The sequence below is a fragment of the Dicentrarchus labrax genome, unplaced genomic scaffold (assembly GCF_905237075.1).
Source record: "Dicentrarchus labrax unplaced genomic scaffold, dlabrax2021, whole genome shotgun sequence".
NCBI lineage: Eukaryota > Metazoa > Chordata > Actinopteri > Moronidae > Dicentrarchus > Dicentrarchus labrax.
The window spans coordinates 20,276,073-20,293,097 of NW_026136710.1; the positions used below are offsets into that span (position 1 = coordinate 20,276,073).

Below are 17,025 nucleotides of genomic sequence, written 5' to 3' on the forward strand. Positions count from 1 at the left end.
GATAATATTAAACCAGTGTGAATCACATCTCAGTTATTTTATAGTCGTAAAGTAAGTCCGTTTTTCCATCCACTGTTGTTAGTCTGAGCTTTGATGTCATTTAAAGTGAAAGATCGGGATAGGAAAAAGATATATTTAATACGGTATGGTGAATAATAAAGTTTTTAAATAAGAAATGAATGACATACACTCCACTGATTTTACACATGGGGATCAGTTCACTTGTTAGTGATTCTCAACCTGTGAAAACAGTTGTATGTGGTCGTCAGTGGCTGTGGAGGAGCTGCCCCAAGTCTGGGAGAATAACCCCAATGATGTCGTAGTGAGGTCATCAGGGTCATCTTGGACTCGTCTTGCAAACTTTCTAGAAAGAATCTTCTCACTGGGAGCGTTGAGTTTGAAATGTGCACTTGCAGAGACATTATTTGGTTGCATTATGGGAAATGTAGGATCCAGTGCTTTTATAGGTTAAGCTATCCTAAGGACTAAAAAGTCAGGATATCTGAGCCTCTGCTGCTTAAATTTTGTCCGTTCTCTTTTTAATATGCTTCTTTTGAGTCCCCTAACTTTATGGAAGTACAAAACCTAATTGTTTGAGTAGCCCTTTAAATGCTTTTCTTTTTTCTTTTCTAGTTTGCTAAAATGTACTTACATTGTTCTCTTCAGTAAACTTTATTATTTGGAAGTTGGGGACCTTACCTTGAAAAAAAGAAAAAAACGTTTTTTTTAGTTAGTAAAGTAGTAAGTAAGTAAAGGTATTGAAAAAAATATCGTTTTGGGTTCAGCATCTGTTTATTTTTTGCACAGCACGTACTGCCACACAACAGGGCCTCATTTGCAAACAGACAGACATCAGAATATACAGCTTTACATAAGACATTCTCTGTCTGTGCGCACTCACTTAGCCTGGCACACACAGTGGCTGCAGCTGCGTTGAAGGGCAAGTTAGCGATTGGCACAGTCAGGACCACCAGGATCCATAAACAGACCGTCCCGCGTCTCATTCTTCCTGTCTGCTTCCACTCTCTCTCTCCGGCCTCTGTTTTATTTTTTAACTATCCAAGGTGCCTTCCCACAAGCAGCAATGTGTTTTCAATCTGAGGCCAATTATTCACCTCCTCTGGTTGTGTTCCCAGCAGGAAAAAAAATGAAACAGAGAACTGTCTATACTTTACAGGCTCCATTTTTCCCATCTCTCCGCTGTCAACGCCCAGTCGGACTGAGCCCCCTGGCAGACACATTATGTGTTTAAATACATTCTGTGTGTGTGTGTGTGTGTGTGTGTGTGTGTCCACGGACAGATGTGTGTATATAATTAGACAACTAAGTAATAATGGCTTTAACGTCCCAGCGGCGAAAACGCTATGAATGATGGGACAGGTGGAAGGAGGGGGATCGAGACCTCCCAACCCTGAGGGCAACAGGATGGACAGACCCCATCTGGTGACATCACATCACATGACCTGATTACCCCTTTTTGGCCCCATAAACAGTTCCCCCTAGAGGCTGTAACCAGGAAGTACGTGTTTCCATGATGTGTTGTTTAAGAAGACAGTTAGTGCACACATCGGTTTGTGGAGGAGGAAATTGAGGGACTTGATATAGAATCAGTGTGAGGTCTGTGGTTTGTGTCTTTCAGTGCAGACGTTATCTCTGCGAGTGTGTGTGTGTGTGTGTGTGTGTGTGTGTGTGTGTGTGTGTGTGTGTGTGTGTGTGTGTGTGTTAAGACAGGAGCTTCATGTGTTCCTGTGGGCTGAAAGCATCTCCCCTTTGTGGACTAACCCTGGGAAGCTGCCCCCTGTCTGACCCAACTGTGTTCATGGGGAAAAAAACAGGAGGACTATCCTCTCCTCCTCCTCCTCCTCCTCCCTTCTTCTTTCTTCTTCCCTCTATGTTCTTCTCCTTCCATCTTTCTTTTTGCTCCTCTTCCCACTTCTCCTCTTTTCTTTCCTCTCTCTTTTCTCCCTTCCTCCTCTTGTTGTTGTCCTTTTCTTCTTTGCGTTGGTCTCTTCCTCCAATATTGTCCCTCCTCCATTTTCCTTCCTTTCCCCTCTCTTCCTTTTCTACCTACTTTTACCATCTTGACACCTACTTTCTTCCTTTCTTCTCCCTTTTACTCCCTTCTCTTCACTCCTCTTCTCCTCCTCTTCCCCATTATTTTACTTGCTCGTCTACATCCCTCTCTATTCTCCTTTTTCTGTACCCTCTTCTACTATCCTGTGTCCTGCACTCTTTCTCATAACTTCTGTTTTCATCATTTGGCTTCTCTTCTCAGCTAACTTCCTCCATTATTCTCTTCTCCCTCTCTCTGCTCCTCCCCCCTCACTCTTTTACTCTACTCTCCTGTTTACTCTGTTGTCTTCTCTCTTTTCTCCCTCCTAATTGCTTCTATTATCCTCTATTTATCCCTCTTCTCTCTTGTCCCTTGTAATTCTCATTCTCTCTCCAGTCTTTGGCTCCTAGAAAGAACATGAACCGAGGTCACATCCTCTGCAGAATGTAAATCCTCCCACTGTTTGTTAATACCACCAGATTTCCAGACAAAATACAGTTTCAAACTTAGCTAAATATTTTTGGATAATTCCACTTTTCTTTTTTGGAAATATATAAATTGACTATTTAAATACCAACAACATATTGGAAAAAATGTCTGCACACACCTAAATGTGAAGCAACTTCACTTCATCAAGTATCTCATGTAGGTCAAGCAGAAAAGAGTATACTAGTAGTAGGTGAATGTGAAGGATTTCTTTTTTAATATTTTTCGTTCATGCCAACAAATAATAAAAAAGGAACACATAAAGAATTCATTATTTATATACCAGGATGACATTTTCTTCATCTAGAGGACTTTTTAAAAAGCATTTAGACCTTCAAGTTAGGAAATACAACCATAACACTGTATGTATGGCTATGCAATTTTATAATACTTTCCCTGGAAGTTGCCTGGAAAGAGCAAATAGAGAAAAAGTTCTCATTCAAATATTGTAGTTTATTTAGTTGTTAGTAAGCACTTGTTGATAACCTGAATTGTAGGATATCTTTGGGAACTCTAAGGAGGGACTTCCCCCTACTTCCCTCACTGCCTTTCACTTTTACACCCTCTTCTCTTTTACATTCTTCTCTTCCTCTCCTGTTTCCTGTCATTTTTTCTTCTACTCACTCCCACTCTCTCTTCCCTTCTCTTCCCATTGGCTCCCTTCTTTCCCTTTGTCTGTTTCTCTCCATACTGGCTCCGCCATACCTTACCTGTGCCAGGCCACAGAGTGACAATAACACAACAGAAGGGGATAAAGAAAGCAAACAAGCAGGGGAGCTCACTGAAAAGAGGGATTATCTGTAGATGCGTGCTTTGTCAAGAGCTCCAGTTACTGATTCATTGATAAGCCCCTCCAACTGGCCGTGAGTAACTCAGCCAATCAGGGATCATTAATCCCCAAGACAAACGGAATTAGGATTTAGGTGCTTTTATTTTCTTAATGGCTCATTATGACACATTTATAACTGACACTGAACTGCTGAACCGTGCTGGGGTTAGTTTTGTTCTTGTTTTTTTGTTTTTTGCCAAGGTTCTGATTCTTCTTATGCCTCCTGCTATCAAAACCTCCCAACCCTCAATCAGCCTTCACCGCACCCTGCTGCTCAGAACAACGGCAAAAAGGAAAACACAACTGTTGAAATTGCCTCGATCAGCCCTGTGAAGGCTTAATGACTCACTAAATAGCCTATAACAACAAAGCCATTTAGAAAAACAGATGAATAAATCTTGCTGGTAATGAAAACGAAGGAAACCCTCATGCTGAACTTTGCGAGTACTGCTGAAGGTTTATAGCTCGGTGAATGAATGATTTTTTTTGTCACACTAGTCCAGCCCGTGGGGGGGTGGTGACGGATGTTCTCGGAGTCTCAGGGTAAAGACGGTATAGATCAGAGTGAAGATCAGCAGGAGAAAGTCTCTGGCCAGCCTCCTCCAAAGAAGAAACCAAAAGACATTGAGAGATGAAATGTCATCTATTGGAGCACATCTTGAGTCAGGCTGTGTCTTTATGGCTCTGCGTCTTATCAATATTTCATCTCTGCCACTCAAAAACCTCCTTATAGCCTCCATCTGGCAAACATCTGGATCATCTGTTGGCTCTCTTCCTTCTCTCACAGCATTTTATTTTATCGTCTTCTGTAATAAACACCTACAGTCCATAGTTCAGCTTTTAGTTGTACACAGCCTCTTTGCTGCATATGCTTGGCCACATTTGACCCTGTTCAGAACTGCAATCCAGATCCATCTGTGGTGATGTGATCAAAAAGGATAGCAAAAAAAAAAGGCTGATCAACCAAGCTACATTTGCAGGCAGACAGGGCTGCACGTTGTTTCCGAGGCTGTTGCTAAGCGGGAGCATTGGGGCGCAGTGCCCTCCCATGGCACAGTATTTTGTATAGTGTGTATAGTATAGTATAGTATAGTCAGACTGCCTTTCCAGCATGACCTAAAATCCAATGCAGCTTTCAGCAAATTGCAGCTTTAAAAGTTTGGTCCTGTCAGGAAATGTACTTTACGTAGTCATAAAGATAACTACACCGACAGCACAGTCCTAATGCTGTGGTAGTAGTCACAAATGAATTGTGTGCATGAATTGGTTTTGTAAGAAAGTCACATAAAAGAATATTGTGAATCTTAATGCAGAATCATAACGCAACAGGTGCAGCAGCCCTTTAATTCATTTGTTCATCCCCAAAACATCAACCAAGTAAAAGAATGCACTGAGCATTGATTAGTCATGAATGTATTGGTTTCTGTGGACAAGTGAAATCCAATCAGAAGTGGCCACTGGAGACTGATTTTGAGGTGCTTGTTGATGCCAGGAGTAAACGCTCCACTCCAGACACAACCAGGTATCTGAATACAATCCAGCTCTGAAGTGAACAGGGTCTTTATCACTTTCACAAACTTTTTCCCACCTAACCCTCACAAAGAGTTAGAAACTCTCTAATCCTGACTAATCTTAGCTGTTCCTCCTGGGTCCGGTTTGATTGACAGCCGCTGACACTTGCGAGGTTGAAGCAAACTTTTAAGGCTTTGTAAAGACACAGGAGGACAAAGCATGCTATCCCACAGGGCCTCCAGCTGAGGACATGATACTGTGGAGCCGGTTGACCCCTGGTAGTCATAATATCAGCGAGCAGCTCTGGAACTGAGGCTAAGGGAGGCCATGCTGTGCCTGCCTGGAGCCAAAGCGCTCAGCTGGTGCTGGAGGGGAAAAAAACTGGGGAGAGAAAACAAGGCCTTTGGTTTCACATCTGACCAGACTATAATTAGAGAGAGAAAAAGATTAGAATATGGCTGCTGATGCCACAAGACACCCACACATCCCGCTATCATGCATACACACACACACACACACACACACCCGCTCATTTGTTGCCCCTGCAAACCCAGTAGGACGGCCACTAATCCTGCAGCACATTTACAATCTGTGTAACGACAACCTGATACCCCCAGCAGGCCACGGCGAGCACACACATCCCTTTATGCTAACTCACGCCTCCCAAAGCCCCAACATGTACGTGTCAGCGGTAACAGCTGTGTCTCAGCTCCCGCCCTCCCTGTCTCACCTGGCCTCAGATCAGCTGACTGGTGCTCCCGTTCCCTTGGCGAGGAGCAAGAGTAGGCGTAATGTCTGATCCATGGACAGCGAGGCCCGGTGAAACGTCAGGCTAAACCCCCCCCCGCAGTGTTCTGACGAGTTCACCCGTATCGGATCATCAGCCTGCTGCATGCTCCAACACGGTCTCTGGCCTGTCTCCCCCCGACGGCCCTCGCTGTGTCAATGAACAGAGGTGGAGTATTGAAGACATCCGCAGTATGTCAGTGATACTGAACCGCGGGCCATTAGCAGCTATAGAGACACAACCAGCCGGCTGTCCAAGCCTAATCTGTCTCTGCTAAAAGCCTCAGAAATGCAACCTTATACGGCGCCTATGGGAATATGTGTTTCCAATCACTCTCCTCAGGAATGAATACCTGGCATATCTCGCCGTTGCACTTTTTCCCCCCTTTCTCCTGTCCACTCGGTTTACAGCAAACACCAGGCGAAAAATCTTGGGGCTGTTTCAAGGCGAGGCTTGAGAACAGGTCTCATTTTCCCAGACTCGGAGATTCCACAAGGGGCTCCTACATCAAGCTGTCATATTGGGCTAATGAAAATCTCATTCTACAGAGGGATCCTCTTAAAGCTGCTAAAGGCACATGCTAACCAGGGGATTAGGCCTGTAACGCTAGGGGACTTTAATTTCAGCACCAGCATAAGTCATAGCTGCTGAGCACTAACATTGATATATGGCTTAGGACTGACTAGCGTGCGTCGTAAGGGGTTTGCACCGGGGCGGGTGTGTTGCAGGGGGATTCGGGTGAGTCTCACAAGAGACACGGGATGAGATTCTGTAAACAACACCAGAGGAGCCATAGCCTGGATGTGTCTTTCACAGTCCGGCCTCAGTTTCAGAGCACATATGGTAACTTTTTTCTTCCACTGTGGCCTCGCTAAGATACCTAAAGTATCTTCTCTTGTCATCAGGTGTTGGATAAATCTTTGGAGAATGCATCATGAAGGAGCATGATGGCGAGAGACTCCCCAAACAAATCAATGAGTTACTCTGTTCCCATTTAAACAGCTGCTACTAGTGTGCCCTGCTTTAGGGGATCTAAATGTTAAATGTGGAGAAAAAACATAGCTGGCTGCTTCAGAGAGAGCGTGCATGCTCAGCACATTTTCATTTGGTAAATAAAGGTCAAGATCAACAATCACATGACGCTCCTGTGGGAATTACCCTTGCATGTAAACATGCAGGACCATCACCTCACTGATAATAGATTAATCTTGTTAGTATTATTGCTGACATGCAAAAAACTGCCCTCACTGTGGATTATCAACACAGTTAAATTCAGCCATGTAAGCATAAGTACTCACGTTTCTTTGGTGTGAATGAGAACGTGATTTTTATTAATGTACCTTTCAGAGGTGTAGACTTGGAATTTGGACTCTGCATTGGGTGTATCCTTGAAGTCTAACAAATGTGTATACCTCTCTTCCCTCAACACGTTTTTTGGATAATTTTGAAACCTGCACTGTTTGTCCTTGCTAGGGGTCTTCTTCTTTCCTGCCTTTTCCCTCCTGCTCACCTGTCAATCAGTAGAATGTGCATTGCAACACCTGCATGCTTGTGTGCAAAACAATACGGGGACCCACACATGAAAAACATTTCTCTACAGCGCTACTAGTTGGCAAAAACTCCATAGGGTACCTTTAAGTGACCAAAGTAATGGCTTCAATTCAGTCAGGACCACTTTTGTCAAAATATCTTTTATTCCACAGCAGAATGTTACATTTGGTATGGCTCTGTTCTGGGACCTCCTTGTCCTTCCACGTGCCTACGTGGAAAACCTTAAGGCAGGGAGAGCACACCTCCCTGCCCTTCCATGTGCATACATGGAAAAGTTTAAGACAAGGAGAGCGGCAGCAGAGACCCCCCAGGGTACAGAACGGAGCAAGCATCAACGGCAATCAGAAAATGACATTGATTAATTAGAAACAACATAAAAGGAGGAGCTGGGGTGGAGGTGGCTTGCAAAAAGGCTTGTAGAGGAAGCAGCTGAGATAGGCAGGCAGGCTAAAGCAGATTAAATAAGGCGCCATGAATGATATTTGCCAATTGGATGCTTGAGGGAATCAGGTGAGCTGTCAGCTGACTGAGTATGGTTTCCAATAGGAAGCTTAGAGGAATCAGCTGATCCATCAGCTGATGTATGTTTATGACTAGCTGTGATCATATGATATAGCTGGAATTGAGAGCTGAGCCTGACTTCGTGGCCTGCCTGAACTAACGCTATGCTCAATATTTGACTTACTTGAGACTCTCTTAAGAACTGAATCTTTCTGCTTTCAAGTTTGACCTTGTAAGAACAATTTAAAAAAAACTTATACTTTTTCCTATGAAGATTTGTCACTCGTATATTCACATTTCCCCATTGTCTCACTCTCTTCTCCAGGTTTTACCGGGGTGATTACCACATCGATGTCTGCATCAACGACTACCTTGACGTCTACTGTCCGCACTACATGGGCCTAGTCTCTGATGATAGGGCAGAGCGCTACATCCTCTACATGGTGAACTACGACGGCTACAGCTCCTGTGACCACACCGCCAAGGGCTTCAAGCGCTGGGAGTGCAACAGGCCTCTGTCGCCGAATGGACCACTGAAGTTCTCCGAGAAGTTCCAGCTCTTTACTCCCTTCTCCTTGGGCTTCGAGTTCCGCCCTGGCAGAGAGTATTACTATATCTGTGAGTCTTATTTGCAGTAATTCTTGTACTTTGTATACAGACAGAAATCAGATAGTTACTGATTTAAATGCACATTTTGCCATAAAGTTCTATTACAGCTGCTTGTGTTTAAACAACATTTATCATCTGACAACTCTGGCTTCTTTAGTTAAATGAAAACATTTTTTTGAAGAAAGTAATTGTCAAATATCTCAAAGTGAGGCACCCAGAAAGTATTGTGGTATCAGCACTGAAACCCAGGTATTGTGTCAGCACTGAAATAAAAAGATTTACATTTATTAACATTGAGTCACATCAGAAGATTGATATCAGTTTCATCTTGGAATGTTGCAAAAAGACAGCAGCAATGTTTGGGTTTTGTTTTGCAAGTCCTTGGAAGGAGGGCCAAGCCAAAATACAAGCCAGAGGGAGCAAAACTTCTCTACTGTTCTCTACTGAGGTCTCGTCTGAAGTGTCTTTTGTTGCTGGCTGGCTGAGCTCAGCTTTCTCCTCCCCGTGAGAAGACACAAGAAAACAAGCAGCTGGGAAGTCATGTTTTCATAAGTGAAGTCAGTGCCCTGCAGGGGCAGAAGAGAAGGGCTAAATGAGATACAGTGTGCTCCATGGTAGATTTTCGGTATTTATCTGACATCGGTCAGAGAAACTTCACACATAACAGAAACCAATAGTAAGGAGTGTAAGAGTCAGTGAAAAGAAAACACAATCTTGGCATTGCAACAAAGCACATAATAAAGATATCCAATCCAAGGAGATTGGTGAGTGGGTAGGGGAAGTATGGGGAAAGTTTTTTTCTCCATAGACCCAGAGCAGGTGTTTCAGAAAGCTGCCTAAAAACTCTGATTCATTAAAAAAAGATGCACAGTTTGACTCAACATCATCATCATTGATTTCCCCTTAAATTCCATCTCGACACATTTTGTATCTTTGAAAACTTTGCGACCTCCACTAGAAGCTAAAAAATAAGTTCTGTGTGTTTGTAATGAAGATTAAGATCACAGCACCATTAGACAACAATAGAATGTTTCCTCTTACAAGAAGTGCCATCTGGATTGTTTTGGTGTGAGTTGCTGAGTTTTGGAGATATCGGCCGTAGAGATGTCTGCTTTTTCTCAAATATAATGGAACCAGATGGCACTCGGCCTGTGGCACTCAAAGTGCCAAAAAAATACATTTGAAAATCTCAACAGCAATGTCTATTTTCCAGATATCATGACCCGGTTACCCATGATAATCCACAGACCATGTTGTAAGCAGTTTCACAGGGGAATTATTTAGTTTTCTACCAAACTACTGCGGCCAACCATAGCTGAACGTTAGCAATCTCAGTGAGCTAGCAAACGTTACAAAATACAGATTTTTGATTTTGGGGTGAACTGTCCCTTTAAGTGGTTAAGTAAACTATCCGTCACTCGACCTAACACTCTCCTCACATCAATGTGGTCTTTGTCTCACTGATCTTGGGTGATGCACTGGGAGGAACATTAGCATTGTCCTCATGCAAGTTGAACCAAATCTAAATCTTTATTTTTCTTGAAGTTTTGTATTGTGATTTATTACCCTTCTCCAAAAGTTTTTGTTGGATTTCTGTGTCCATTGGCTAGTCTACCCGACTCCGTTGAATAAATGTGACTGTTTGGGGAAATTGTGGTCTAACTGTTAGCCGTGCCAGAGAATTGTTGATGTTGTTGCAATTCCTTGGATGTTGATAAGAAAAATCATAGATTGCCTAATTCTGCTTCATTTGTTCAGTTGGCTCTGGTTGATGTGAAAATGAGTGAAGACCATGTTCTTGTAGTCTTTGATGATGATTGATCATCCAGAGAGAGAGAGAGAGAGAAAGGCAGAGAGACAGTCCATATGGCTTCGAGCAGTTTCAGGCCATATGGACTATCTCTGGCTGACTCAGATTCATGACTCATCCATCAGATCCTTGTTCACTAAAGACACTTTCCCCCCTCTGAGAACACAGGATCTGAGCACGGGATGAAATAACAAAAGACAGAGACATAAAATACCAAGGCCTTATAGACAGTATTTCACATAACACCGATATTTGTCCTCACATTGTATAAAGTGGTATAGGTGGAAAGAAGAGCTGGAATTATGTATACCAATAAATTCTCATTTGAATGGTAATCTCTGTGTTCCTCCACATAGAAATAGTTGGTTCACCTGTTTGGTGTGATGAATAGCTCTAAATACTACAGTATCCATGAGCCTCAGCTGCTATCGCTGTAGAAGCTAATCAGAGGCAGTAGTTGGAGCAAATTCATAAAGTTTCACCATTACCATTGTGAACATAACAATGCACCACAGTTGCTGAATTCATCTAACACTGATCCAGACTCAAAAAGCAAATTGCTCTTGTCTAATTATCACCTTATAACGTGTTTGCAAGAATTTACACATCCAGCAGACATGGTGCAACATTAGCATTCAATTATAGTCATGTTTTTGGCCACCTGATTCATGTAAATCCAATATACACTCTTCTTTAAGCTCTGTTTTAGTTTACACTAACTCCAGAGGCAATCTGGAGTTAGTTATCTAGCTGCTAAATGCTATGACACTATATTCATGTCTACTAGTCGTCAGCTTTGTTTGCTTGTTGGTGCTGGGTAGGTAGTGTACAGTGGGTTTATAAAGTTTTGTGCTGAAAAAAACAAAACTATTAGCTAAAACAGGCTAAAATGCACCACAACTGAGTAATATTGATTAGTGCGGCTTTAAGTTACTGAATCAGGTTTCTACACAGTGTAATCCTTAGCTTTAGCTCGCTGTGTACCAACAGCAAATTATAGTGCGTTCCATTTACCCCGGAAGTCTGAAGTCGGAGCTGGGAATGACATTACACCAACAGGCCAATAAACAGTGCAGTTTTCACTTAGTTGACACATGGAGCAGCCATGTTGGATTTTGAAGTTGAGGTTGGTGAGATTCTTCTGACTTTCCTAGTTGGAAATTCAACTTCAGGGGGGCATTGTAGTTTGAATTTCTGACTGGGAACTTTCGTCTTCCCAGTTCAAATGGAATGCACCATTAGTCTTGGTGATTTAATTTTCTGTACCGAAAAAGTTTTTATGTCCACAGGCTTGTACCTTTTGACTTTTTCATCAAAGAACTAGTTATTTTCTAATGCAGTTGCTTATCTTTTGTACTCGCAAACCTCAAGGTACTCCGACTGTAAGTCAGCTAACATTGTCTCAACAAAAACAGGACTATTACTTCTTGAGCCTCCAATTATGTAGGAAATATTTTTTTTTATCATTGAATGCTTACAGTATATCATCATGTATTCTCTCAAAGACTTTCTCAGAGCCTTGAAACTTATATTGGCAGTGAGAGACGAAGTATTGCTGTCACACATGAAAAACATATTTTTTCAGATGGATCCTTGTTTTTTTCCCAGCAGCATCATCCAGAAATGCCGGTTGCATTACAGTAAACTATGTTTTATCAGCTGCTGGTATCAGTGTCAAATTGCATGTTGACTGTGTCTTGCTCTAACAAAGCCCAACAATAGCTGATAGTTAATACCAGTGTTGTACATATAATATGGTTTGGGAATCCGTTAAGTGGTCATGTAAATGACACATTGAAGGGGGGCTCATGTCTACTTGTCTCAGTGAAGACAGATACTCCTTTGTCTTCCTCCGTGGTGATCGTCAGTTGCCCCAGGCAGGGTGGAAGAGGGGGTGGGACCACGTCAAATAGATGACACCTGCAGTTGGCTAATGCCATGCCCGTCTGGCAGGCAGACAAACACCCGGAGGAAAGCCACCCTGGTGGGATCAGTATTGCGGCTGGTCCTAGAAGGTCAAAGGTCACCAAGATGACGACGAGGTCTGCGCTGTGAGCTTCTCGTGGCCTCAGAGGGCGGCATGTTTTTCTAATAGAGCCTCAGTGGAGCAGGGAAAGCCTGATCCTAATCTCAGGGGATAGAAATCCAATTTTCAGAGGAGACAGTTGAGAGTCTGGCTCTCCCTGTGTGAGAGAGATGACTGTCTCCCTGTAAAGCCCTCGCGCTTCAAACGCCCGGGTCCCGCTCCATACAGCCAGTGCAGATCTACATCGATAATGACATGAACCCCGCCAGCCCAGTGCCCCGACAGTTTCCCTTTAGCTTCTCGCGGCTGAAGCAAAGACAAAAGGCTTTGTTTCCCCAAGATAAACCTATGATCACAAGAAAAACATCTGATCCTGCAGTATTTATATCAGGATCTGTCTAATTCACCTCACAGTCACTCCAAAGCCTGGCCTCACACGGTATCCCAGCCTGTTTAGTGATCTGTGATATGTGCTGCCAGTCCCGAATGTGCGATGGCGACGATCACGAGTCCCGCAGCACATGACTGAACATGTAACATGTGCCTGAGCGTGTGACCGGCTGGTTATACCGTCGCCCCGTTGTCATGGTGAGGCGGCTGCCGGATGACCTGACTAACGCTGGGTCTAGAGTTGCAGGCAGAGCTGGAGTTACAGTCATGGTGAAGCACGGCTGTGTTGCTCGAGGATAGAAAACCCAGACTCTGACCTCAGTGGCAGACATGAGAGAGAGGAGGAGAGACAGTTGGGTAATTGTGTGTGTGTTGGAATCTGTGAAGGGATGGCGGTATGGGGGGCAGAAAGAGGGTGAGAAAGTGAGATGAGAGAAAGACAGTGTGACACGGTGTCAGAGAAAGATAAAGAATGAGAGTGGGAAATGGTAGAAAGAGACAGCACATCGGAGAGGTCACCTGACAAATAATCCCAAATAACTGAAGTGAAATCAAAGCAATAATAAGACGTCCGTTAGAGATAATGCAGTGACGCCTCGGGGTGCATTGTCCTGCTTATGTCATGGTTACTTACCAAAGGAACACAAGAGCGGCTGTGTGGTTTTTTTTCCTGTTGCAGTGGTTTTATGGTTTTTATTTGGCCTTCTTACAATCCAAAAACAACTGCAGCTACTGTTAATGCAATATATCTCTTTTTGCAGCACTGATTTTTTTGGATGTTCAGTGCTGATTGAGTGTTAGGAACAATATATTTCATAAACATACTGAGAACAGCTTGTTACAGTGGCTAATAACTGCTATTTCAATATGTTGCCATCTAAAATATGATATCAGTTTAAACTATGTGTCACCTGTGAGTTAATTGCAATGCGGTGTGAGGCATATGTATTGTTGCTATGGTTACCTGCAGTTTAATATATCTTGCTCACTGATTTAGTGAAGAGAAATTCCCTGTTGGCTGTGGGGGAAAAAAATCTACAGTACTAGTCGTTACAATTAGTGCTGAAATGACTGACCGATTCGTCTATTAATCAAAAGACAGAAAATGTATGAACCATTAAGTCATTTATCAAACCAAAATTCCAAACATTAGCTGGTTCCATAATTTGAAATGTGAGATATTGCTGCTTTTCTCGGTTTTATCTTATTGTAAATGGTGTCACAAATCATGCTGGTAGGCCCCGCCCCTTAAAATCTGATTTTCAATGAGCACAAAGAAACTTTCCACTTTCAGCAGATGAATGTAAAAACATCATTCTAGTTTCAAACTCTGCACAGACAGCATTCTGCTCAAACATCCAACAGTAGGAAGAAGAGAAAGAGATTTCTGAGTGGAGGGGGGACTGCTCATTTTGTCTGACCAATGGACCATGAGCCAATAATATTTAAAGACGTCACCCTCGGGCTTGGGAACTTGTGACTTTTTTTGCTACTTTCTGACATTTTGTAGACCAGACTAATTGGAAGTTGCAGTCCTAATCGGAATAATTTCATAAGATCAATAAAATGTCCTAGACCGGGAGCTTGGAACAATGGTTTCTTTCATTTGTCCTATAATGTGTCTCGATATATCTGCCCATCAAGACTTTCGTGCGAGAGTGAAGAAGAACTCTTTTTATAGGACTCAAACAAAGAAGCGAGAGATAACAGCAGCCAAGGAAACAGAGACAGAAGGAGCATGAGAGGCATAAAGAAAGAAAAAGACTGGGCTTTGGCCAGTCGAGTTCAGAGACAGAAACTGAGACAGTGAGTTCTCCCGTCTGTTCCAGCCACCGTCGGGGTGTGAGGTAAGTTACTCGATACCCGCTGACACAGACAGAAGCAGCGTGATTGACACCGGTTCTCACTCGTTTATTTCCTCCCTCTGCTGCTTCACTTGCAATATTCCTCTCATGGTGAAGTTTTAAGGATGATTTTTATCTCCTCTCACAGCCGCGCGGTATCTGATAAACTACCTTTTGAAATAAGAACCAGAGTCATTGGCGACAGTGGAAACACTGACATGGTTTACTTTTATCAGGAATTTACTGCTGAGCCAGAATCCATCACAGGGAGCGTCTGGGCGAAAGGATAGAAGAGTGTCTGAGGACAAACTATGGGCACGTCTGTGCACAGATGCACATACCCGGGAAACCACGTACATGCATGCATGCATACCCAACGACACACGCCCACGAATATCCAAACACACTCGAGGTTGTGTGTGTGTGTGTGTGTGTGGGGGAGGAAATGAGTAGGTCAGAGTACCGAGGCCCTTGAGGAAAAATCAGATAAAGAGAAAGAGAGAAAAACTATTGTGGGATGAACATAAGGCCAGACAAAACATGGAAATATTCTTGACAAAAGTTCAGACAGAAGTTGAAGTCATTCGTCACAGCTGGAGACACCCTCAGCGCTCTATTAGCTACTTGGTCCCCAGCACTAGTTGAAAACTAATTAGATTTAGTAGCTCTACAAAACAATCACACCAACCGCACAAAAGTTTCTAATGATTGCCTTTCACATTCAGAAAACAGAGGAAATGAGATTTTGTAGGTGAGTATAACAGCATGACACACATCTGCAGAAACGGCTGCCCCTGGCCAAATTAGACTTGGAAATATGAGGGTGACATTGACATTGTTTCCTATCATAAAATATGGAGCACATTTCACATCAGGATGAGAGGGAAGTTCAGGAAACGAGGTAAAGCTCTTCAGACTGTATTTAAAGGGATTCGGTGGAGTACCTCTGATGAAGAAACAATCGACCTTGTCAGATTGTTCGTTTCTACTGCTTAGCCGATATTTATGAACGGAGGGGGATTTTAGAGTGAAGGTCAGGTGAAGCTGTGAATAATGGAGAATGGTGAGTGGGTTTGTATTAGCAGGACCACAAAACTTGTGTTGGAATCAGACTGCATGATTCTTTGGTGATGTAGATTAGGTGATCATAGAGTCAGAGGTTCTTGCGGTGAATTTATGGCTGGTCGAGGTCCAACATGTAATGAGCCAGGCTTCAAGACTTGCATTACAAACATACTGTAGTTAACTGGTAAGGAGGGGCCAGCTAGGGTCCGGCTTTAGAAGCTGAAGTTTCAAGTTTTTCCCACACTGTAAAACCAGATAAGTTGACACTGATTATATCCAAAATTAGAAAATAAAAAAATAAAAAAAACATTCTTCAGTGATTTTAAGTGAGTCATTTGGTCATTTTTATTTGTACTGTGAAATCAAAATGCCTAGTAAAAAGTACTTACCTAAAACTTAGTGTCACTTGAAATTACTAGTATAAGCTGTTTCATCAAGAATAAATTTTGTTTGTATAACTTGTAGGCTTATATCGCGTCTGATTCCGTCAGTATCTTCATTCAGTTCAAGTAATGTGATTCTGGATACTTACAGTATCTGAGTTTCAGTACTGATACCAAAAACCTAGAGAAATATAAGCAATTTTTTTGCAGAAGCCTTTATTAACCCTTCTCAAATGTTAAATGTGTAAACACAAGAAATTCTGAAAAAGCAAAATGTAAAAGTTCACTTAAATAGGTATTTTTTTTGTCTAAATTATTCGAATATTTAGTTTGGCAGTTCAGTTAAACTTTGTCTTGTTGGTGTTTATAGTATCATACTGCCAACAAATTGCTAGAGAAGAATGGTTGTTTTAGTTAAAATGTTCTGATGTTTTAAACTTTATTCCATGTGTTGAAACGTATACTTTTCTGTGTTTGGGTGAATCATTTCTCTTGTGTCCCTAGTTTGATGTAAAAATGTATTCATTTAAAGCCATTTCCTTTGTTGTCTGTTTATAAAGAATAATATGGAAGTGAAGGCAATTATGTCAAAAAAAGAAATTCTAATTTAATTGTTTTCTAACAAAACTGTTTTGTTTCCAGACGGATGACTCATGATGATGTGATTATTGAGCAAAATATGACGTCTGCCCTTTTAAACCATAACCATGCAGTGCTAGATCTGATCAAGGAAAGCATTTTGAAATGGAAAAGCATAGGCAACATGCATAAAGTGTTTTGTTCTTAACTCTGCGTGATGTTTCCACAGCCTCCATCACTGACGACAAGGGAAGACGGAGCTGCCTTCGACTCAAAGTCTTCGTCAGGCCTCAAAGTGAGTCACGGATTGTTGTGTCTACTCTGCCTGGTTTTCCATTCTGTTGTGCACCAGCTCATGGTCAGCCTGTGGACGAGTTCTCTAATCTTCATATATCCTCTCTCTTCTTTGTTTTTCTAAGACAATTGTGTGAAAAACTCTGGGAGCGTGCAGGAAGGGGTCGATTTTGAGGACAACAGTCACAACTCCCTAGAACCCAGAGGTTGGTGGTAATAAACAGTACATAATGTTTGAGTGTGTGCTTTAGAGGCAGAATTTACATTCCCCACAACTGCTACGTCTGCTGATAATATTTTTTTATT

General features: G+C 42.4%; 1 protein-coding gene across 1 annotated transcript in view; it reads left to right on the forward strand.

Annotated features, from left to right (window-relative positions):
* LOC127370436 (ephrin-A5b) overlaps window positions 1-17,025 on the forward strand; it is a 76,114-nt gene that overhangs the window by 52,771 nt on the left and 6,318 nt on the right. Inside the window, exons 2-4 of the mRNA XM_051412475.1 lie at window positions 8,045-8,337; window positions 16,655-16,720; window positions 16,845-16,925. Coding sequence (XP_051268435.1) covers window positions 8,045-8,337; window positions 16,655-16,720; window positions 16,845-16,925 — 440 coding nt within the window. The remainder of the gene's footprint in view (window positions 1-8,044; window positions 8,338-16,654; window positions 16,721-16,844; window positions 16,926-17,025) is intronic.